The 25,433-nt window shown below is 44.1% G+C and overlaps 1 protein-coding gene across 2 annotated transcripts in view; it reads right to left on the bottom strand.

The window, feature by feature from the left end:
• Positions 1-7,018: 7,018 nt before the first annotated feature.
• Positions 7,019-25,433, bottom strand: part of rai14 (retinoic acid induced 14) — a 42,225-nt gene continuing 23,810 nt past the window's right edge. Inside the window, exons 6-18 of one of the 2 annotated variants that reach the window (XM_021602825.2) lie at positions 21,742-21,799; positions 20,826-20,896; positions 16,052-16,158; positions 15,598-15,785; positions 15,227-15,264; positions 14,449-14,535; positions 13,768-13,857; positions 13,413-13,556; positions 12,967-13,068; positions 11,221-12,756; positions 10,848-11,009; positions 9,988-10,053; positions 7,019-9,892 (exon numbers count right to left, since the gene is read on the bottom strand). In XM_021602825.2, coding sequence (XP_021458500.2) covers positions 9,815-9,892; positions 9,988-10,053; positions 10,848-11,009; positions 11,221-12,756; positions 12,967-13,068; positions 13,413-13,556; positions 13,768-13,857; positions 14,449-14,535; positions 15,227-15,264; positions 15,598-15,785; positions 16,052-16,158; positions 20,826-20,896; positions 21,742-21,799 — 2,727 coding nt within the window. In that variant the 3' untranslated portion in view covers positions 7,019-9,814. The remainder of the gene's footprint in view (positions 9,893-9,987; positions 10,054-10,847; positions 11,010-11,220; positions 12,757-12,966; positions 13,069-13,412; positions 13,557-13,767; positions 13,858-14,448; positions 14,536-15,226; positions 15,265-15,597; positions 15,786-16,051; positions 16,159-20,825; positions 20,897-21,741; positions 21,800-25,433) is intronic. The other variant, XM_021602826.2, reaches the window with a different exon arrangement.

The raw sequence follows: 25,433 nt of genomic DNA, 5'->3' as shown, positions 1-25,433 counted from the left end.
TACAGCTGTAAGTCGCTTGGGGTATGTCTCTATCAGTTTTGCACATCGAGAGACTGACATTTTTTCCCATTCCTCCTTGCAAAACAGCTCGAGCGCAGTGAGGTTGGATGGAGAGCATTTGTGAACAGCAGTTTTCAGTTATTTCCACAGATTCTCGATTGGATTCAGGTCTGGACTTTGACTTGGCCATTCTAACACCTGGATATGTTTATTTTTGAACCATTCCATTGTAGATTTTGCTTTATGTTTTGGATCATTGTCTTGTTGGAAGACAAATCTCCGTCCCAGTCTCAGGTCTTTTGCAGACTCCATCAGGTTTTTTTCCAGAATGGTCCTGTATTTGGCTCCATCCATCTTCCCATCAATTTTAACCATCTTCCCTGTCCCTGCTGAAGAAAAGCAGGCACAAACCATGATGCTGCCACCACCATGTTTGACAGTGGGGATGGTGTGTTCAGGGTGATGAGCTGTGTTGCTTTTACGCCAAACATTACGTTTTGCATTGTTGCCAAAAAGTTAAATTTTGGTTTCATCTGACCACTGCACCTTCTTCCACATGTTTGGTGTGTCTCCCAGGTGGCTTGTGGCAAACTTTAAACGACACTTTTTATGGATATCTTTAAGAAATGGCTTTCTTCTTGACACTCTTCCATAAAGGCCAGATTTGTGCAATATACGACTGATTGTTGTCCTATGGACAGAGTCTCCCACCTCAGCTGTAGATCTCTGCAGTTCATCCAGAGTGATCATGGGCCTCTTGGCTGCATCTCTGATCAGTCTTCTCCTTGTATGAGCTGAAAGTTTAGAGGGACGGCCAGGTCTTGGTAGATTTGCAGTGGTCTGATACTCCTTCCATTTCAATATTATCGCTTGCACAGTGCTCCTTGGGATGTTTAAAGCTTGGGAAATCTTTTTGTATCCAAATCCGGCTTTAAACTTCTTCACAACAGTATCTCGGACCTGCCTGGTGTGTTCCTTGTTCTTCATGATGCTCTCTGCGCTTTTAACGGACCTCTGAGACTATCACAATGCAAGTGCATTTATACGGAGACTTGATTACACACAGGTGGATTGTATTTATCATCATTAGTCATTTAGGTCAACATTGGATCATTCAGAGATCCTCACTGAACTTCTGGAGAGAGTTTGCTGCACTGAAAGTAAAGGGGCTGAATAATTTTGCACGGCCAATTTTTCAGTTTTTGATTTGTTAAAAAAGTTTGAAATATCCAATAAATGTCGTTCCACTTCATGATTGTGTCCCACTTGTTGTTGATTCTTCACAAAAAAATACAGTTTTATATCTTTATGTTTGAAGCCTGAAATGTGGCAAAAGGTCGCAAAGTTCAAGGGGGCCGAATACTTTCGCAAGGCACTGTATATCCACATAATTTTCCTCCCTGATGAAGCCATCTATTTTGTGAAGTGCACCAGTCCTTCCTGCAGCAAAACACCCTCACAACATGATGCTGCCACCCCGTGCTTCACACTTTTTCCTCCAAACATAACGATGGTCATTATGGCCAAACAGTTCTATTTTTGCTTCATCAGACCAGAGGGCATTTCAAAAAGTATGATCTTTGTCCACATGTGCAGTTGCAAACCGTAGTCTGGCTTTGTTATGGTGGTTTTGGAGCCGTGGCTTCTTCCTTGCTGAGCGGTCTTTCAGGTTATGTCGATATAGGACTCGTTTTACTGTGGATCTATATCATTTTGTGCCTGTTTCCTCCAACATCTTCACAAGGTCCTTTGCTGTTGTTCTGGGATTGATTTGCACTTTTCGCACCAAAGTAAATTCATCTCAAGGAGACAGAATGTGTCTCCTTCCTGAGCGGTATGACAGCTGTGTGGTCCCATGTTGTTTATACTTGCGGACTATTGTTTGTACAGATGAATGTGGTACCTTCAGGCTTTTGGAAATTGCTCCCAAGGATAAACAAGACTTGTGGAGGTCTCCAAAAAATTTATTTTGATTTTCCCATGATGTCAGGCAAAGAGGCACTGAGTTTGAAGGTAGGCCTTGAAATACATCCACAGGTACACCTCCAATTGACTCAAATGATGTCAATTAGCCTATCAGAAGCTTCTAAAGCCATGACATCATTTTCTGGAATTTTCCAAGCTGTTAAAGGCACAGTCAATTAGTGTATGTAAACTTCTGACCCACTGGAATTCTGATATGTGAATTATAAATTAGAAGTGAAATAATTTGTCTGTAAACAGTTACTTGTGTCATGCACAAAGTAGATGTCCTAACCAACTTGCCAAAACTATAGTTTGTTAACAAGAAATTTGTGGAGTGTTTGAAAAACTAGTTTTAATGACTCCAACCTAAGTGTATGTAAACTTCCGACTACAACTGTAAGTATCAAAAGTAGAACAAGTATAAATCATTTAAAATGTCTTATATTAAGCAAAGCTGAAGTTACCATTTTCTTGTTTTAAAAATGTACAGATTGACAGGGACACACTCCAACACCATTATTTACAAAAGATGCAAGTGTGTTTAGTGAGTCCGCCAGACCATAGGCAGTAGGGATGACCAAGTGTTCTCTTGATACTGTAAGTGCATTTCACAATTTTCCTATCCTGCTAAGCATTCAAAATGTAACCTGCCTCTTTGCAAATGAGTGGAATCATGAACAGTTGTTTGTTCGTTATGTTCGCCTGCGTCCTCCGGATTTGCCTCCCGGATAAGCCGTTTTAGCAGCACATTCACCACTCTCTCAAATGGCCCGGGGGCCTGAGACAATGGCGCCGACAGAGATGGTCGCCTTGCTTCAGGTCTTTAGGAAACTATTCAGTATTTTTTTTTTTTTTATGTACTATTTCTTACATTGTTAGCCCAGAAAATCTCAAGTGTTATTACATACAGCCGGGATGAACTACTGGATATAAAAGTGAAGTCAACTTAACAAATTTACGACCTGGAATACGACTTTCCCGAAGCGGTTCCTTTGTTCGGACCTCCACCCTGGACATGGGACCTTATCCCAGAGGCCGACCCAAAAAACGCGGCCACCGCAGGATAGGCAGACGGTCAGACTTAGAAGACGAGCACACCATCCACTGCTTCTGAGCATTTTACTCGCAAATGTCCAATCTCTAGACAACCACATGGGTGAAATAAGAGCACGAGTTGCCTTCCAGAGAGTCATCAGAGATTGTAACTTTCTCTGTTTCACAGAAACATGGCTCACTCGGGATATGTTGTCAGAGTCGGTACAGCCACCCGGTTTCTTCACGCATCGCAACGACAGAAACAAACATCTCTCTGGTAAGAAGAAGGGCGGGCGTGTATGCCTTATGATTAACGACTCATGGTGTAATCATAACAACATACAGGAACGTAAGTCCTTTAGTTCGCCTGACCTAGAATTCCTTACAATCAAATGCCGACCGCATTATCTACCAAGAGAATTCTCTTTGATTATAGTCACAGCCATGTATATCCCCCTAAGCAGATACCTCGACGGCTTTGAAAGAACTTCACTGGACTCTATGTAAACTGGAAACCATATATCTTGAGGCTGCATTTATTGTAGCTGGGGATTTTAACAAAGCTAATCTGAGAACAAGGCTTCCTAAATTCTGTCAGCATATCGAATGCGCGACACGAGCTGGTAGCATTCTGGACCATTGCTACTCTAACTTCCACGATGCATACAAAGCTCTCCCCCACCCTTCCTTCGGCAAATCTGACCATGACTACATTTTGTTGCTCCCAGCCTATAGACTAAGACAGGAAACGCCCGTGCTCAGGTCTATCCAACGCTGGTCTGCCCAATTGGATTCCATTCTTCAAGATTGCTTCGATCACGTGGACTGGGATATGTTCCGGTAGCCTCAGACAACAACATTGTTGGTGAGCGAGTTTATTAGCAAGTGCATCAGTGATGTTGTACCCACTGTGACTATTAAAACCTTCCCCATCCAGAAACCGTGGATTGATGGCAGCATTCGCACAAAACTGAAAGTGCCATCCACCACTTTTAATCATGGCAAGGCGACTGGAAACATGATTGAATACAAACAGTGTAGCTATTCCCTCCGCAAGGCAATCAAACAAGCAAAGCGTCAGTACACAGACAAAGTAGAGTCACAATTCAACGACTCAAACACGAGACGTATATGGCAGGGTCTACAGTCAATTACGGATTACACACAAAAAAAACAGCCCTGTTGCAGACATTGACGTCTTGCTCCCAGACAAATTAAACAACTTCTTTGCATGCTTTGAGGACAATACAGTGGCACTGACACGGCCCGCTACCAAAGCCTGTGGGCTCTCCTTCACTGTGGCCAACGTGAGTAAAACAGAGCATGCGCATGGCTGGTGTGTTTACGGACATATTTAATCCATCCCAGTCTGCTGTGCCCACATGCTTCAAGATGGCTACCATTGTTCCTGTTCCCAAGAAAGCAAAGGTAAATGAGCTAAATAACTATTGCCCCATAGCACTCACTTCTGCCATCATTAAGTGCTTTTTAGAGACTAGTTAAGGATCATATCACCTCCACCCTACCTGATACCCTAGACCCACTCCAATTTGCTTATTGCTCCAATAGGTCCATAGACAACACAATCGCCATCACCCTGCCCTATCCCATCTGGAAAAGAGGAATACCTATGTAAGAATGCTATTCATTGACCACAGCTCAGCATTTAACACCATAGTACCCTCCAAACTCATCACTAAGCTTCAGACACTGGGTCTCAACCACGCCCTGTGCAACTGGGTCCTGGATTTTGACAGACCTCCCCCAGGTGGTGAGGATAGGAAACAACATCTCCACCCCGCTGATCCTCAACACTGGGGCCCCACAAGGGTGCGTGCTCAGCCCCCACCTGTACTCCCTGTTCACCCACGACTGCGTGGCCATGCACGCCTCCAACTCGATCATCAAGTTTGCAAACGACACTACAGTGGTACGAGGAGACGGCCTACAGGGAGGAGGTGAGGGCCCTTGGAGTGTGCGGTCAGGAAAATAACCTCTCAATCAACGTCAACAACACAAAGGAGATGATCGTGGACTTCAGGAAACAGCAGAGGGAGCATCCCTCCATCCACATCAATGGGACAGTAGTGGAGAAGGTGGAAAGTTTTCAGTTCCTCAGCGTACACATCACAGACAAACTGAAACGGTCCACGCACACAGACAGTGTGAACCTCAGGAGGCTGAAGAAATGTGGCTTGTCACCTAAAACACTCAGACTTTTACAGATGCACAATCGAGAGCATCCTGTCAGGCTGTATCACCGCCTGGTACGGCAACTGCTCCGCCCACAACCGCAAGGCTCTCCAGAGGGTAGTGTGGTCTGCTCAATGAATCAAAGGGGCAAACTACCTGCCATCCAGGACATCTACAGCACCCAATGTCACAGGAAGGCCAAAAAGATCATCAAGGACAACAACCACCCGAGCCACTGCCTGTTCACCCAGCTACCCTCCAGAAGGTACTGTCAGTACAGGTGAATCAAAGCTGGGTCCAAGAGACACAAAAACTGCTTCTATATTAAGGCCATCTGACTGTTAAACAGCCATCACTAACACAGAGTGGCTGCTGCCAACATACAGACTCAAATCTCTGGCCACTTTAATAAATGTAATAAATTGATTTAATAAAGGTATTACTAGTCACTTTAAATAACGCCACTTTAATAATGTCTACATATGCTACATTACTCATCTCATATGTATATACTGTATTCTATACCATCTACTGCATCTTGCCTATGCCGCACGGCCATCGTTCATCCATATATTTGTATGTACATATTCTTATTCATCCCTTTACATTTGTGTGTATAAGGTAGTTGTTGTGAATTTGTTAGATTACTTGTTAGATATTACTGCACTGTCGGAACTAGAAGCACGTAGTATGTTTGCGAGATGCCGGACAAAAGGCATTTTTAGAACCAGTGGTGTAAAGTACTTGAGTAAAAATACTTTAAAGTACTACTTAAGTCGTTTTTTGGGGTATCTGTATTTTACTTTACTATTTATATTTTTGACAACTTTTACTTCACTATGTTCCTAACAAAAATATTGTACTTTTTACTCCATACATTTTCCATGACAACCTAAGTTCTCTAGGTTGTCAGAGAACATGTATAAAGAAAAATGTAGTTCATTTCATGTCTCAGGCCCTCAGCTGTTTGAGACAGTGGTGAAAGTGCTGATAAAAAGGCTTACCTGGGAGGCAAATCCGGAGGATGGAGGCAAACATAGTGAACACACAACTGTTCATGATTCCACTCATTCGCAAAGAGGCAGGTGCGAATAGAACTCAGTCAGATCAAGGATATAAGCGTTCTGAGCTTTGATCAACACCGGCAGAGAAATGTTCAATGCTGACCCGTAATTGATTTTCTTTGTGTACAAAATATATATTTTTATTATTAATTTATTTTTTCAAATTAGTTACGGCCATGGCAGCATTTACCTCGAATGTGGTCTCCTCGAACATGGGAACATTGCCTTTTAATTTCAATTTCGCACTAAAGTGTAGATCTTCTGCGCTACAGATTGAATCTAGAGGAACAGACATGAATAATGACCAGAGATAGGGAATAGTGACTGTCCAGGCAAAAGTCTTTGAAACAGGTTCCTGTATACATAAGGAGGATGTCATCAGGGCTGTAAATGCAGTCTGATGTCAGGCTAATAGAGATAAATCCGTATCTAATAGCCATTATACATATAACACAGACATCCACGCCTGGGGAAACCTGAGCCGCTTACCATTTCAACATTCATCTAATGCTCTACTTCTTCTAAAAATAAGTACGTTTTCCAGAGAACAAATTATGTCCACCTGCTTTACGTCACCAAAAGTGGTATGTGTTGAAATCAGAGCTAGTCATTCTTTAATTGTTTGGCAGAAGCCTCTCTGTCATCCTAATTTATTATTGATTAGGGCCCTTGGGCTCTCTGGCAGGGGTTGAAATAAAAAGCAATCATCCCCACAGCCAATTGGATCAATACACGCCATATTTATGGAAAAGGCAACAGGCGAGGTCTTCACAATTTATTGAATTGGGTGAAAAACAACTGGCAAACAGACACATCAAAATCAGTTTCCATTACAAAAACAGTTGTAAAAACAACAGGAGACAAGGGGCATCTCATCCTTATCCCTTTCTAAATTCAAAACATTCAGGCAATGCTTATTAACCTCTGTCACAAAGAGAAGTCTTATTTTTTACCTTGTTAACAAGAGATTTAGAGAAAGTCATCGAGTGACCTGGGATATAACTTCACTCCTGTCTTCATCATGTTCTATTATATTCTATTACTCCGCTGTAGTGGATCATCCTAAATAATTTAGGCTGTGTTTACACAGGCAGCCCAATACTGATATGTTGGTCTTTTGACCAATCAGATCAGATCGTTTGCCCATAATTGAGCCGCCTGTGTAAACACAGTGAGGAGCCCAAATAATGCTGAAACCAGAGTACAGAACTGTGGTGGTATGTATAGGTTCGGGTTATGTATATCATCCATAACTGGAGTCATCCTGCATATCACGTGTCTGTTGTAATTGCACATCACCTTGATCACTATGGGAGTACACTGTGTAATACATGGCACAGTCAATGTAAGAGTGTTCAACCCACTAATATACTCAACTATTTCTCATTGGATGCATCTTCAGCATTGTTCCTTGTACCATTTTAGTGGTACAACTATAATGGAGCTTGTTTTCAAAAGAGTTCAGATGCCATGGGCTATTGTAAAATACATGATTTGTAGAGGTCAACCGTGGCAGTGCAGGGATGAAATGGTGCAGTTCTTACTATTACCAGGCCACAATGATACAGCACCAAATTGGAGCCCTACTAATCCCGGACATCCAGAACAAAATTATTGCGTAATTGCGCCAGATGATTGATTCATTTCTGGGAAGGAGACGTGTTTTAAAAAATGTACTAACGAGACCACTAAACTAGAACTAGATTAAGCGTCTAAAATGTCCGACCGTTGTTTCAACGTAATCTTCTCACGTTCTCACACGCCAATTCATGGACCGTCTATATTCGGGTTGCATCCGATTTACTCAGCCCAACTCACTAGCACTCAGTGCACACAGAGCGATTAGCGACGACATCATCACGTGATCCAAAAACATGACAGACATTGGATGAATAGAACATTTTTATATGTTCGGCTGTGTATGAAAATGTATATAAAACAAATCTAATCTGCCCCAGCGACAATTATTTAAATAATTCAATGGATGTGTGTGCACAAAGGTGACGATTTAAGTGTCTTTTTTGGACTTTTTAAATGTAATTTCTCTATGGTATCGTCTATGTGAATTGTCTTTCTCAGTTAAGCTGCAGTACCGAAATCGTGCTTCTAGACCGGAACAATGGCCTCTTGAACAAGACTAGCTAAATCTCCACCCCTTTAAACGGATAAACCAGCCAGTGTTGGGCAAATCTATGGGCCGGATGTCCCCTTCCTAAAAACGAGAGCGCCTGCGAAATCGCGATTTGTCCAAATGATGAAGAATCTGCTTACCAGAACAAAGTTCCTCGTTCGTAACGCATCCCAGTCTGTCGACAGATGCTAGTACCATTATGTTACGTGCATCTGTCCACCAGAGATTATAGCCATATTTATGAGTAATGAACTTCGTGTTTTATGGTGCTTACTATACCTACTCTACTGCTCATGTACAGTATGTGGATGAAGTGGTTTGAATGAGGCTGAGCAACAGTCCAACAGACTCACATGCTGCCATACCAAGATACAGTATAGCAACACTGAAATAGTTGGTTGTTTCACCCCCCTATAATAATATAACACTATAATGATATTACAAAATGAGGGAAGAAGATCAAGAGTCAAGACAAGTCTGTCAGGCTTCAACACAGAAAGAGCAGGCACACGGGACACAAAAACTAAGATGTCCCGGATGGGACAGGTAATCTGCTGAGGCAATATAGAGTTTGAATGGGAGTACAGCATGATGAAAGTGCATTAGTCACATGGGTATTTTCTGTCCTCAGAGAGACACTCCCCAGAGATCTGATACCACCTCACCCTTCAAGTACGGGATAATTGCTCAATAAATATCATTGTTGACGCAATGGGGGGTTACATTACTCAAAAGGTCGATTCTGTTCATAAAGTCATATTGATTTAAAAAGCCTCCAAGGGAATATGGTGTAAATGAGGACAAAAACCCCCAATTGGGTAAAATTGGCATTCACAGATCGCAGACACTAAAAAGGGCCTAGGTTATCACACACAATATTGAATTTATACAAAACCCCCAAATAGGGTTGTTAAAAAATACAACTACCAAACTTCTTTGTTTTCATTTCATAAATGTATCTAGAAAAATCTTCCATACATTTGCAACTTTTAGTTTTCATAAACATTTTATGCTATTAGGAAAATATTGATAAATGTGTCGAAAAAGCATTTTGCATGTGGTTGATTTAGGAAAAATTGCATGCAGAGGTCCCAAAAATGGAATTATATCATTGTCATGAAAACCAGTGCTACAATTAAAAACTAATTGACAACAATACAAAACTAACACTGCTAGTTCAAAGATAGGATGCCATTCAAATCTATTGACAAGAAGTCTTCATATGGTAGCTCCCCTCTGAAATAATTTGTAGACAAATAAAGAATCATTATCTTTGATTTTGCTGGACGTGTGACTTTGATGGACGGATGCGGCACACATGTGTGACAGGCCATGTAGGTTAGGAGACTAGCGTGTAAGGATGTCGTTTCCTTGTCTCCTCTCCAGCACTGGCAGTAGATAGATAGGCTGCTCCATCTCAGACACTTCATTTGGCTTCTGTTGGCATTTTGCACATCCTCAGAATCTGCTTCAAGGCTTTCTGAACGTCCTCATCCATCTGACCCTATGAGGAATAAAGCAATGACGTAATACCATTAAAACCACATCTGCGCCATTTAATATGAAATCGCAGAGTACCCAGTATGCATAAAAACGTACCTGAACGGCGTATAGGAGATGCATCCTGTAGACGGACACTATCTCATGGTGCTGCCTCTTTGACTCCTATAGTAAAGAGATGCAGAAACAGGCTAGCGCGTTAACCAATTGGTGGAATATCATACACCAGCTATAAAAACCATGATGAAACTGCTCAGAATCATGAAAGATAAGCAATAAACCAAAGACTGAATATTTTAGGCAAACACCCAGCAGTGACAGAAACAGAAAACATAAATTACAGTAGACGTCCTTCAAAGATCAGCATCTACATGTCAAATGTCCTTCCTCAGAGCCATCTGATTTGCACAGTACATCCAGAGGAACAGGGAGGTCAATGGCTAACGCCTTGATCACACCGACAGCGTTAATGCGCAAAAATATTACGCAGCATCATCTGGATGTGTGTGCAACAAAGGTTCAACATTCAACTTCTGCTACCATTTCTGTCAAGCCATCTACACATACAGTTTGATGCATACGTTTGATAAAGCCAACGTATACACCAACGTGTGCAGCCTGTGACAAACAGCGGAAGATGGTGAGATACAGGAGGGTCCCGTTTGTCCTCCCCTGGACCAAAGGAGGATGCCCTGTATCAGTACATTATATCTCTTGGCTCTAACACGGAGGCTAATCATGACAGTACAGAGATCTTAATTTCAGCACATAATTCATTGCAATTCCGCTTCCAACTGTCTGGCAGTTGTTCCAGGAAAGTCCTTAGTCGAAGGGATTTGTGTAAAGAGTGTATCCTGTCTTCTCTGACGCTATCGGAGTGAGGGTGAATGTAGTATACTGATTCATGGTTGAATGAGCCATATTAGCTATAGTGTGAAGGTGTATGACTCACGACTCACCCCTAGCTGGTACTGCAGCTGCTTGACTTGCTGCTGAAGGTTGTCCAGCTGCTGCTGCTGCAGGGTCTGCTGTCTCTTGGCAGAGCCTGCGCTGTAGGACAGCTGGGATAGGCTGTTTAAGGCATCCTTTAACTTCCCCACCTCTCTCGACAGGTCATCAATCTGAGACACAAACAACGCGGGGGATCAATACAAGGAACGAAACTGTCTATCATATGGCCACAACAAAATAAAATGTCATGAGGAAGCAAAATAGAGGGATAGCTTTCTAAACTCAAAGTATTTCCTTTGCCAAACCAGGGAAATTTGCTATATCATTACTGGTGAACATTGTACTAAACACTCTACCAACAGAAAACTGTAACTTACAAACCTTCTTATTCTTCTCTCTCTCTGAGCTGACGTGTCCCTCCACCAGCTTCTTCAGCTGAGCTATGGCATCCTGGGCACCTCTGAGCTTGGTGCTCAGTGCGTGGTTCTCCTTCTCCCTGCTGACGGCCAGCTCCTGCAGGGCCTCCCTCTTGCTCCTCCCCTCCTTCAGCTCCTGCCACGCTGCAGCCGCATCCAGAGCCACCTCATCCTGCTTCCTCAGGGCCCCCTGGAGAAGCTGCGTCAGGTGGCCCACCTCAGTCTCCAGACCCCCTCTCATCTGCTCGTGCTCCAGCCGTGATATAGAGTCGTCCGGTGTGTGGTCCTTCTCCACGGTCAGTCTGTTCTGTAGGGCGTCCACCTGCAGGGCCCTCTGGGACAGCTGTTGTCTCAGAGCATCTGCCTGGTCCTCCAGGTCCTTGATGGCGCTGCCCAGAGAGGACACCACCTGGGTGTGGTCAGCTAACGCCACTGACCCCTGGGCCAGAGCATCAGCCTCCTGCTTCAGGAGGGCGATCTCCTCCAGAGAGGCTGAGTACTTGCCCTGTGTGTCGGCTAACGATGCCTGCAGCTCCTCCACTCTGCTCCTCAGCGTGTCCTGCTCTTTGACTGGGGAGAATACAGGGCTGCCAGGCTTAGACTTGACAGCCCGGGTCTCTTCCAGCTGGTTCCTGGTGGAGCTCAGTTCACTCTTGGCCTCACTGTAGGACTTGGAGAGCTCCAGCAGGCGGCGCTGCAGCCCATCAATAACACTCCCCAGCTCACCCTTCATCTCCTCAAAGTCATTAGCTGCAGCCTCCACAGGGACCGTCCCCCTCAGCGCCTCCTGCAGCATCCTGATTTCCTCCTGTGCCTCCTTGTACCGGTCCACCAGCAAACTCTTATCGTGATCAGAGCTGTGGTCTGCTGCCTTCAGCCTGGCCTCCAGCTCCCTGATCCGGCCTACATCCCTCTCCCTCTGCTGCCCTGACTGGGCCAGCTGGGACCTCAGCTCTTTCACTTCCTGCTCCAGAGAGCTTCTCAGTCTCTGGAGCTCCTGCTCTGCCAATTCCCTTCCTCCAGCACCTCCTCTTTCAATCTGTGCCCTGAGGGCCAGCACCTCCTCTCTGGCCTGCTGGTGTTTCTCCTGTGTCTCCGTCAGCTTGGCCTGGAGCTCTGCTAGACTCTCAAGCAGCACCTTTCCCTCCCTTCCCTTCTCCTCATCCTGCTCAGGTATGAACCTGGCATGGAGTGTGCGGTTCTCCTTCTGCGTCTCCTGTAGTTTAGACTGGATGCTCCCTAAGGTCTCCCTCAGCAGCCTGATCTCCTCCTCGCCTCCCTCCTTCCCCCCCTCCTCACTCTCTTCCTCCTCCTGTCTCAGGGAGGTGATGCTGAGCTCCAGGGCGGACCCTTCAGACATGTCCTCCTCGGTCACCTGAGGCTGGAGCAGGGTCTCGCTGGGGGACTCGTGGGTGGTGTGGTAGGAGGCGTTAGAGTTCATACTATCTGGACGGGACGAGTCTTCATGGCCCCCCTCACCTCCCTGGGGAGACGGACGCTTCTACATAGAGATGGAGAGATGAGAATTGAGGAAAAATAAGTAACCACTGTTTAGTCGATTTTTAGGATCTTAATGGATTTTTCCTATGTAGAGTGACAAATTATAGTAAACAAAACACTGGTATTACGATTGACAGAGAAAAGGCCTATTATCACTATAATGGGATATCTACGCTCTTGGAATGACGAGTTGTTTCGTTTGACAGCTTACCTTGAGTATCTGGGCTAACTGCTGGTTCTCCAGAGACAGAGCAGTAATCTTTGCTTGTAGGGCCACTACTAGAGCTGAGTCTACCTTCCCACAGTCCTCTGCCTGTATCAACACAATTATACAGTTAACCTGCAATGGTTTGGACTACCAGGGAATATGTTAAGTTCTTGGGGCATCTCATGAGACTTCCATAACCTTCCATTAGTACATGTAGTAATATTAGTCAACAGTGTGGGTGACTGTGTGGGGTTTTGAGCTACAGCAGGACAGTGCCCTGGAGCAGGCAGGATTCTCTACCTGAACATCCCCAGCCATTAAAAACACAGCACAGCAGCTGTATAAATGGGTTCCAGAGAGATAGAAAGGGGACAGAGAATGCTAGAGGCCTGGGATCAAAGCAGTGCAGGAAAGTGATATTAAAGGCCTGCGCTGTAGCTGTAACTCGCCTTGGGCCCCGGCTCCGTCTGGCTCATAGTCACAGTCTGGTCCACAATCTGCTTCAGATCCTCAATGGTCTCCAGCAGTATGCACTTCTCCCCTTGTAGCTTCTCCACCTCCTCCCTCAGAGACACGCTCTGCAACTCCTCCTCCTGAGACAGGGAGGGGATGGGATGGGGGGGGGCGGACGGACGAGAGAGAGCGAGCAGTGAGCAAAACCAACATAAACAAAAATATCGACACAGAACAAAAACATGACGGGCAAACAACCAAGATAATACTTTAGAGAAAAGAGCTGTTCTTTTAAATGAGAGCCCTGTAATGACTTCTAAGAAATTCTTGAGTGTATGTAAGTGCATGTACCTTATAATTGAATACTTTAGATCCAAAACTTTTACTGGAGACTGGAGTTTCATTTGGGGTCATGTACGCGGGAGAGTTGGGGCTAGACATCTAGAAAGTTTGGAAACATAAAACATAAATTACATTTCTCAGTGTTTACTCCCCGCGTTCGGAACTAGACATTTCAGTTACAGTACTTCAGCAATAGTCAATACATACAATTACACTGAGACAGACAGAATAACAACCCTAATGTACTGAATACAAAGAGCCCTTGAATGAAAGCAGTAGACAAGCAGGGTGAGGGTCCAAAACATTTAAAGACAACACTGGGTATCCAAACAGATACAAAGGTGAATTACATTTCTTACGTGTTTTGCTGTATTGACACAGTAATTACTACTGGGAATTCAAACAGACACATACGAGGTCAACACATATTATAACGTTCAAGAACTTCCTTCAGAGTCAAAGTAAAGCGTTACCTGACACAAACAGGGCTAAGGATCAATCAAAAGGGAAGCAGATACATAGATAGCCACACAGACGGGAAACGAACAGACCCAAAACAGACAGGCAGACTGACTGACAGGCAGACTGACTGACAGGCAGGCAGACTGACTGACAGGCAGGCAGACTGACTGACAAGTAGGCAGACTGACTGACAGGCAGACTGACTGACAGAGAGAGACATGCCTTTACCTGCACAGGACTTATGGGAGGTGGAGGTGCTTTTCGTTTTTTGGGAGTTGTGCTTGGATCGCCACCTAATCTAGCCACTTGATCATGCTGAGGTGTGAGTGAAGGAGTGGGAAGAAAGAAGAACAAAAACAGAAGAACGATCCCGCAGTGTTTAGTTAGGTTAGCTAGTGAAAAAGAAGAATCAAACATTTGGAGAACTTGTAATCAAAGAGAAGGTATTTATCCAGGAGTAGCAAGGGCTTGGAGAGTAATCTGTTTAGCTACGGTGTTAGATTCATGCTCATACATTGTCCTGTTTTGGGGTGGCAGGTAGCCTAGTGGTTAGAGCGTTGGGCCAGTAACCGAAAGGTTGCTGGATCGAATCCCCGAGGTGACAAGGTAAAAAATCTGTTGTTCTACCCCTGAACAAGGCAGTTAACCCACTGTTCTCTGGTAGGCCGTAAATAAGAAGTTGTTCTTAACTAACTTCCCTAGTTAAATGAAATACAAAACAAAAAAAATACATGCTGCTTGAAGTGCATTTCAAAACGAGTTTCATTACGTAAAAAAAACACAAGGTTTAAAAAGAAAGCTATCAATCTTATTCAAGATTAGGTTGTTTAATGATGATACTGTGGCAAGAGGTTGGTTCTGACTGTTTCATGTGTATTATTCCTTCTGATTAGACTAATAAGTGTAATATATCAAGTAAATGTGTGTAGGGTCAATGAGCAGGACAACTGGTTGCAGTTTGGAAGAAGATAGCAAGGTTGCAGAAGCTGAAGTACTGGTAACTTACCTGAGGAGTTTTGGGGGACTTTGGGGACTTCGGGGTGTCTGTGAATGAGGAGAGGAGAGAAGGGGGGGAACAACATTCAAGGGACAGCCTGAAGATGGCAGTGTTGGGTCAATTCTGCATAACAGGCAAACTGAAAAGCTGCATTTCAAAGCTTGACCACAAAGAGGTCAATGATGTACATGGGTAGAAAGAAATGTGTATTGTTGAGGGCACTGGAGGACTGGAGTTGGGAAACACTGTGCTTGAATGTCATAACTTCCACACACCTCAAATAGATTTGAAGGGAAATTAAGCCTGAAGGAGTCTGCTAGAGTCTGGTCAACTGCCTCATACTAGGCACAATCCAGTAATGAAGACAGTTCCTGTCTCACCTGAGTCGGAGTGGGCCTTGTGCAGCGCCGCAGTGAGGACGGCCTTGACTTCACTGCTGCCAGACATTTTGGCGTAGTGCAGGACGTCGTGACCCAAAGAGTCCACAGCCTGGAGGTCAGCTCCTCTCTGGACCAGAACCTCCACTACAGACACACTGCTGCTCTCACTGGCCAGCATCACCGCTGTCCTGTATCACACAGTCAGAAATAGTATCGTCATTGCCGTCATCACAATACTCATCATTTACATCATCATCATCCACACCACCATCATCACCCTCACCATCATTCTCACCATCATCATCCTCACCATCATCATCATCATCATCCTCACCATCATCATCCTCACCATCAAGGCATTATAATGTAACGTGCTTGTAGACAACCCTGTAATGATGAGATGAAGTTATGAAGTGGAAGGCAAGTGTGATTTGCCAGATGAGTCCTCCCCTACCTGCCGTTCTTATCACACGCGTTGACGTCGGCTCCCCAGTCCAGGAGGCTGCCGCACGCCTCTGTCTGGGCGTGTCTGGCGGACAGCAGCAGGGGGCTGAGGCCATCCTGCAGGACCCACACATCATAGTTCACTCAGAGTAACAGTATCCTGTGTAGACGGTCTGTTCAGATGCCTTGATCATAGCAGGTGAACACAGAAGCACACATACGGTCCTAAACCGACATACTGACGTTCACTGTTAAAGGATCCACAACCTTGTTTTCTCGGGAAAGGAAGAAGTGGGAGAAGTGATTGGAATGTAAGCGCGACAGTACATATTCAGCTGCTGTACACTAGAAGCATTGTTTGGTCTGCTGCAATGAAAACATACCAGACGTATAGCACAGAGAAAAACCAGCTGTTTCGCTCATGTAGTCTATGACCACAATGCAATTCCTAAGACGACAATTGGAGCATTGACGAGTGGTAACAGGCTGGGCTACATCCTTCAGCATCCTGCTCAAATAAAAGCACAACTTTATAGCGCCAGCCTCCACTCAAACAAACCAGAGCAAAGGCCTTTTATTATATTATTTTGGCATGCAGAGTTAGCCATTCTCCCCCACAGCTCAGAGAGGGAAAATGAGAAACTTTACTCTACCCCCCGCTCTCTCACACACACACAGACCCCTTCATACACCCCTCCACACACAGCGTTCTCCGTCCCATGCACAGACAGTCCTCCTTATCAAATAATGTACACAACACATATGTTCCACATATTTTCTAGATTCCTTTCCTTATATCCTTTCTTTCCCAGGGTTTGGCTTGTCTTAGTAATACGGTTTAGGAAACTGACACCTCATCAAAAGCAGAGGCAGGCAATATCTACATGCGCAGCCTGTCTGCTTCACAGGACATTACACACACTGCACTGGGCGTTGACTCTTAACACAATCAAGAGGATTTACACAATTTCTGTCTCACTGGTAGATGGAACATTTCTCGAAAATCACATATTATCCCTGAAAGCTCTTGGAAAACACGTTCTGGACGAACCATAAAAAGTGAAATACACTTCTTTTTTTTTTAGCTGACACTAAACTTCATACAGATGTGGAATCTTAGTTTGAGCCAGTCTCCTACAGCAGGTAAATAATCCTGCAACAAAAGGAAATATTAATTATTATGTGGATTATAATTCATGGACATTTTTGTAGCGGTTGATATATTTTTCACAAGGGAAAATCAAGTCTGAAATTTCTAAGTGGAAATGACAAACTTTATAGAAGCCTTTTTAAAACCTTGAATTCACAACAAAATGTTTTATTTCCTGTGTTGCAGGAAATTCTCCTGCAAATCTCTGACCAGATTTCCCCTTGTGAAAAATGTATCAGTAGGAAATTCTCCTGCAACGCGGTGATCAAATTAAGATACCACATCTGTACCTTCAAAATCAACATCAAAGTAAGTTAATTACTTCTAACTTCTACCATACACTAAAACCAGGAGCCAGTTTAAAAAGCATTTCACCATTAGCAACATACTTTCCCCAGAGATACACGTCACATACCATAACTAGTAGGTTGAGTGATTTCTCTGGTGATACTTACATTTCCAAGACCTTGTCTAGACGCTGACTACCAGCTCTGTCAAGGTGGTGAGGCTTCTGACAGCCAGGTGTGAGAAAACTGACAGTGACAGCTCTTATTCACCAAGAATGACCTTGGATGATTCTGTCGTGTATAAAATGGAACCTTCCGAGCTGTTTAACATATCGGGGTTCAGACCACACTCTGGACAGTTAGACCATATTCTCTGTCACTGGGGTGATTTCTGGTAAATAACATTGGAATCTTTTCAGACCATACTCTACAGTTTTAGTTAGTGTGTGTGTGTATGTCTATACAGGTGTAGGATCTAAATTTGATAATCCTGTTGCAGGAGAACTTTCCAGCAATGCATGAAATGTAAAACTTGTAGGCTATTTGAGGTTTAAAAAGGCTTCTGACTTGATTTTCCCTTACAAAAATGTATCAACCCCTACAAAAAATGTCAATTTATAATAATCCACATAATAATCCACATTTCCTGTTGCTGCAGGATTATTTTCCCGATGTAGCAAACTGGCTCAAATTAAGAGAGAACAGATCAACCTTGGTAGGAAAGAGGAATGAACACTAGCCATTGAGTGTAGGTGTGACAAATACAACATTTGACACATGAGGAATCTAAATGGGGTTCAGAGATGTGCCAGAGTTGACTGGGAATGTGTCAGACTTGCTTAGTGTTAAACGAACACACACCACAAAGGGCAAAGCTATTATGTGGGTTTCTAAGGGCCTTATGTCATGTATTTACCAGCCGAAAGGCCTAACTTTGGTCTTGAAAAAAGAACAAGACAAAAGTCCTGCTTTCCTCATCTCTGGCAGACAAAGCCCTGGCAGGCGCAGAGTGTGAATGTTTTCCAGAGTGAATGTTTTCATACCCCTCACAGTCTGGGGGGGAAACAAGGGGATGAGAAATACGTGGACTGATCCTCATGCCTAAATAAAGCTACAGTATGGCATCTGTGGGTTAGGCCAGCAGAGCAGAGGCTGGCTGCCAGGGCCCAGGAGGCTAATGTAACAATCTAACATTAAAACCATGTGTAATCTCAGCACTCAGCACGGTGCACCACAGAAAGCTGTGGCTAAGGCTGTCTGGTCCGACACACAGAGATGGGGAGGGTTAACCATGAAGGAGTGCCCAGGGTCCTAGCAAAGCCACATTGTTACAGCAATAATGTGCCCCACTGGCTATAGTTTCCCTTATTTCTACTCCATTCGCTCCTGCATTTGAGAGGCCTGCGTGACTACAGTAAGTACCTCATCACCATCCTCTAATGGTATTGACATAGTTCTGTCTCTGTGTGTTTTAACGGTGCGTTGACATGAACATGGATTACAGCCAACCACACGGTAAACATTCACCCCTCTGCGACTGTGAATGTTCAAAAACCGCCAATCCCAGGAATTCTCTCTCTGTTACATCATTTTGTCAGTATTTACAGTATTTAAAGAAGATATATAGGCATATGGCACGTCAAGTATTAACAAGTTGGCATGTTCTTCCCAGCACTTTCTGTTAGAAGAGAAGATGAATGAGTTCCAGATGTGAGCGAGACCAGGGTCCAGGTTCACCCTTCACTGTGAACCACGGCTATAGAGGTGTTGACCTACAGTAACACGGAGTAAGAGCAGGCGTTAGCTACAGCTCCTCCAACTGAATGTGAAATGCAGCCAAATTAGGTACTTTGGCTTGACGTGTGCGCTGCTGATGACTGTCTCCATCACCTCCTAGTGAGGTCATACTCCGTGAACTTAACAAAACCTCTCAACAAGGATACATACCGCAGCTGACTGCCTCCCGCGCCCGACTGTTTCTGAACAGCAGGCTCTGCCCACACACAGCTAAAGTACCGCCGTTCAGATGGCATCAAAGCCCATTTGGATTGGATAGCACTCCACCATTACCCGCGATTGTTTCTGAGAGAGACTTTAATTGCTGCAATAGCTCTCTAACAGAAACACAACATAGTTATCTTGTGTGTTTATTATCCGGAGGATACAGACAGGATGACAGGCTCACAGTAATGAAGATGTGTCAACCAGGGTTTGAGTGGGGTGAGAAAGCGATGCACTTAAAAAAAAACTCTGACTGGTGTGTGACTCCCTCCCTGGCCCTCCACAGCACCCAGTTCCTTGGAGTGTATCAGTGTTCCGTGCTATTTCAGGATGAAGGAGGGTTGAGGAGAAGCCACAGCTGGTTTGGAGAGGTTTGATATCTACACTGCAGCACAGCTCTTTTTTTTCTAATACGTCCCCCATCAAAAGCTAACGTCTTTGATTGGGCCAAATTGACTCATTTGTTAACAAAAGAGTATCGTAATTCCTATCTTGTTTTACGAAAAATGCTCTATGTCAACGTTATAGACTTGGCAAAAGTACAAGGAAATGCAGGATTTGAGAAACGCTTCAAACAATTGAGTATGAGGACAGGGGATGTAACACAAACCCTCACTAAAGGAAGAGTATGCTTCTCTACGGAGTTGAATCAGAGGTTCGGACTGTGCTGTATTGGATATTACTGAGACATACAATCTTAAACATGTATCCCGTGGTAGACTGGCAGTAAATTACTGGATCAGAAGGACTCTAAAAACACTACATAAATAAAAGCCCCCACGGCCCTTTATACGACCCCGGTGCTGCAATTAACGTAATTGGAAGTAACATAGGGATTTTTATATGAGGGTGAGTGTGTGCTGGGAGTGGGTTTTGTCAGTGAAGCTGGCGGGAGGGAGACATCTTGTACAGCAGGGATGTGGCATCACGCCTCCCAAAGAGGAGGAGGAAAAACAACACCGAGCTGAAAGAAACCACAGACATGTACAATGTCTCCATTGGAGACCACAAGCCCAGCTACCACGACACAAATACACAAAGTATGCCTCATACACAGCGAACCCCCAACACACATACACACCGTTAACGCCACAAACACACACTCGCATGCATGCACACCCGCACGCACACACAGTCAGCGGATGTTAATTTGCTGGTCATTTTTTGAGGCACAGCAGAGCCAGTACAGTGGGACTACTCCATGCTGCATTTATGCGGAACAGCCTTCTCTCAACCCACAGGGTAGTAACAACACTTCAGGCCTGGATATTTCTTTAGTTGAAGACGATACAAACAATAACCTGACATAGAAAACGGCACTGTATCTGATCTAATGGCATACGTACCGTGTCTTTGATGTTTACCGGACACTTGTGCTCACATAAGGTTCGGACAATCCCAATGCTTCCACTGGCAGCTGAGGGAGAAAAATAAGATACATGGATTGATAAGCCCAAAATGCCCTGCCTACCATGGAGTTATGTACGGAACGAATACAAAACGCCACGGCAGGTTATTGACTAACTGAGAGCCGTGTCAAAGCTCTCCCACAGGCCCCCGGCATGACTCCTCCTATAGCAGCTTGCTCCCTGAATAGAACCCTACTGTGTCCAACATGGTGCAATTATCTTGCAGTCACCCATAAATGGACGTTGGAACCCGGGAGAAAAAAACCTGTCAGTAGAGTCTCTTACTATGCGATTGACATAGCTCTTTTTACTGTAGTCTTTGATCCAAGCCCCCGCACCCCAGATAAAAGCTGGCCGAAGCCTCTCTAAATGTATATGTTCTTTAGTAAAGTATGGTTCACCCCAGGCACAGAAACATTCCTGTCATATACTGTATAAGACAACACCCGCGGTATAGTCTAGTCTTATAGCCGCGGCCACTTCTGTAATCATCAGCAGGACTTTGAGCTGAGGTACAGCAGTGAGACGGATTGTGTCATGGATGAGTACAGGACCGTGACTGAAAGAGGGGAATTGAGATCAGATGCTTAGAGGATAGGCTATCTGCTGCTCTGCACCTAAGAAGAGGAATCATCAAGCCATTTTATCCTCCTAGGTTTGATGGTCTCAAGTAATACAAATAGGATCTCAATTAATTTCTGATGAACACCACCATTTCAGTGGGAATCTTCAATGCCCAAGTTACAATTTTCCCAAAGCTGATGCCTAGGGATGCCCTATAGACATAAAGTGTCATACGTTCATGTAGGCATTATAGAGGCCTTCTGCATAGTTATTTCTAACCAAGTCTTACCTGCGTGATGAAGGGCTGTCTTCCCTGAGCTGTCCAGAGCATCCAACACACATTTACTCTGGTGGGAAAACACAGGCTTAGGTTAACATCTATATCACCATATTATTTTTCCATCACTGTTATGTTTGTCTTGAAAAATTGGTCTGAGCCTTAAAAAGGGGAACCACGGCAAATTTCGGGAAATTTGTCCAAGTGCCTAAACCTCTCTGCTTAGTGTTGGACTGTGCGTTCCGTCACAGCGAACATACTAAATCTGGGAAGACCAATCGATTGTGCGATGCAACATACACATTATATATGATACATTTGGGTCACGGGTTCACAATTTGACCTTTTCTGAGATCTCTGCCAAGAAAGCAGCAAACAGCAGCCCGTGTGAGCTTACTGCACGTGCAACAACACAGGCACGAGAGAACTCCTCATAAAACACAACTCTGTCACCGTCAGTTTTCAAAATACATCCGTCTTTACCACATCACCCAACACGCCTTTTATTATAGTCCTATAGTCACTCAAGAAATATATACTGAAGCAAATTTCACCCACGTTTTAGATAAGAAAATATTTGCATACCTTATGGGGTAGCTAATCTAGCCTAGTTTCGAGACAGAGATACTGAAAGTTTATGAAGACAAAAGCCAAGCGGACACATGGAATTATTTTATTTGAATGAATGGTTGACATGACAGAAAGGTATGAGGATATGTTTTATCGAAAAGGTGGGTAAAATGTTTGCTTCAGTATACATTTTTTCACGCACTAAAGTTGAATGTGTTGTTGTGTCGCACACGCATTTTCTGTTTGGTTTAGGCTATAGAAAAAGGGACTGAAAGAGAAACGGACTGAAAATAGGACTATAATAAAAGGTGTGTTATGTTATAAGGAAATCAGTCAATTCAAATACATTCATTAGGCCCTAATCTATGGATTTCACATGACTGGGGAGGAGCTCAGCTACTGGGGAGCCAGGACCAGCCAATCAGAATGGTTTTTTTTCCCACAAAAAAAGGGCTTTTATTACAGACAGAAATACTCAGTTTCATCAGCTGTCTCTTCTCAGTCAATCCCACTTGTGTAGAAGCCGGATGTGGAGATCCTGGGCTGGCGTGGTTACACGTGGTCTGAGGTTGTGAGGCCAGTTGGAGGCACTGCCAAATTTTCTAAAATAAGTTGGAGGCGGCTTATGGTAGAGAAATGAACATTCAATTCTCTGGCCACAGCTTTGGTGGACATGCCTGCAGTCAGCATGCCAATTGCACACTCCCTCAAAACTTGAGACATCTGTGGTATTGTGTTGTGCACATTTTAGATTGGCTTTTTATTATCCCCAGCACAAGGTGCACCTGTTTAATGATCATGCTGTTTAATTTAGCTTCTTGATATGCCACACCTGTCAGGTGGATGGATTATCTTGGCAAAGGAGAAATGCTCAGTAACAAATTTGTGCACAAAATTTGAGAGAAATATACTTTTTGTGCATAGAAACATTTTCTGGGATCTTTTATTTCAGCTCATGAAACATGGGACCAACACTTTACATGTTGTGTTTATATTTTTGTTCAGTATATTTTGGAAACGGTCAGTGACAGTGTTGTGTTTATGAGAAGTTCCCTCATGCGCGTGTTGTTGCACGTGCAGTAAGCCACTGCTGTTTCCTGCTTGCTTGGCTGAGACCTCAGAAAAGGTCCAATTGTGAACCCGTGAACACAAAGTTCTATCTAGCGCTCAGTGAGGGGCGCATAACCTTGTGACGCAGCGCTCGCTCTAGCTCTGCCTTGCTCTCCCTGAGTGAGAGAGGGGCACACTTTGACAGGCAGTCCCACTCTAAGCCGGAGAGCTTTAGGCACCGTTGTAAGCCATTTTTTAGACTCATTTTCATTTGGAATTAATGGGAGTGCCCTTGCATCAGGTTTCTGACAGTGTGTCAAGTCAATCTGTATGGGCAAGTGGCTTAGCTGGCCATTCAAGTGACAGGCATTACCAGAGAGAGGGAAGGATATGTATTACATCTGACTTCATCTTCCCAACTGTTTGGAAAATGGTCTCAATCTCACAGAGACACTTAAAATGAACCCACTGAAAATAGTTCCCTCAGTTGTTGATAGGCTACGTATCGATTACAAAAACAGCTTTAGTACAGAATTGCTGCACTGAAGCTTTGAATTCAGCTGCTACAAAACAAATATATAAGAAGGACTGATATTAGCATTAAGTTGATGATGTACATACAGACCTACTCACAGCAGAGTTCATTTTGGCAGCTATTTTTTAGATTTTTTGTCACATTTGAGTTATTTCATCCATTGTTAGTTTCAGTTGACTAAAACTATTTTAGTCTAGTTGTTGTCACAGCCATTTTAGTCACATAATAGTCGGTGCATTTTTTTTCTTCTATTAAATAATGAATATTTTGGCTACCTCCAACTTCCATCATGTGCACATTCAGATAGCCGTGTCCAACTACACTTACTATCTCCTCATATAACTTAGCTGGCAACATTGATATTGTGGCAGAGTGTAACCAAAAGCAGCCATAATTAATCATACAGTGCATTCGGAAAGTATTCAGACCCCTTGACTCCCCTCCCCCCCATTTTGTTACGTTACAGCCTTATGCTAACATGGATAAAATACAAAAGACATCCCCAATCTACACATAATAAAACAGCTTTTTAGAATTTTTCCAAATGTATAATAAATCAAAAAACAGAAATACCTTATTTACATAATTATTCAGAGCCTTTGCTATGAGACTTGAAATTGAGGTCAGGTGCATCCTGTTTCCGACTTGATTGGAGTCGACCTGTGGTAAATTCAATTGCTTGGACGTGGTTTGGAAAGGCACACACCTGTCTATATAAGGTCCCAAAGTTGACAATGGAAGTCAGAGCTGAAACCAAGCCATGAGGTTGAAGGAATTGTGTCGAGGAACAGATGTGGGGAAGGGTACCAAAACATTCCTGCAGCATTAAAGGTCCCCAAGAATACAGTGGCCTCCATCATTCTAAAAATTGAACAAGTTTGGAACCACCAGGACTCTTCCTAGAGCTGGATGCCTGCCAAACTGAGCAATCAGGGGAGAAGGGCCTTGGTCAGGGAGGTGACCAAGAACCCAATGGTTACTCTGACAGAGCTCCGGAGTTCCTCTGTGGAGATGGATGTCCTTCTGGAAGGTTCTTCCATCTCTGCAGCACTCCACCAATCAGGCCTTTATGGTAGAGTGGCCATGTGAAAGCCACTCCTCGGTAAAAGGCACATGACAGCCCGCTTGGAGTTTGCCAAAAGGCAACTAAAGGACTCAGACCATGAGAAACAAGATTCTCTGGTCTGATGAAACCAAGATTGAACTCCTTGGCCTGAATGCAAAGCGTCACGTCTGGAGGAAACCTGGCACCATCCCCATGGTGAAGCGTGGTGGTGGCAGCATCATGCTGTGGGGATGTTTTTCAGCGGCAGGGACTGGGAGACTAGTCAGAATCGAGAGAAAGATGAACGGAGCAAAGTACAGAGAGATCCTTGATGAAAACCTGCTCCAGAGCGCTCAGGACCTCAGACTGGGGCAAAGGTTCCCCTTCCAACAGGCCAATGACCCTAAGCACACAGGCAAGGCAGCGCAGGAGTGGCTTCATCACAAGTCTCTGAATATCCTTGAGTGCCCCAGCCAGAGCCCGGACTTGAACCCGATCAAACAT

The sequence above is a fragment of the Oncorhynchus mykiss genome, chromosome 5, assembly GCF_013265735.2.
Source record: "Oncorhynchus mykiss isolate Arlee chromosome 5, USDA_OmykA_1.1, whole genome shotgun sequence".
In the NCBI taxonomy this organism is placed as follows: Eukaryota; Metazoa; Chordata; class Actinopteri; order Salmoniformes; family Salmonidae; genus Oncorhynchus; species Oncorhynchus mykiss.
This window is presented reverse-complemented; position numbering and strand designations above follow the sequence as displayed.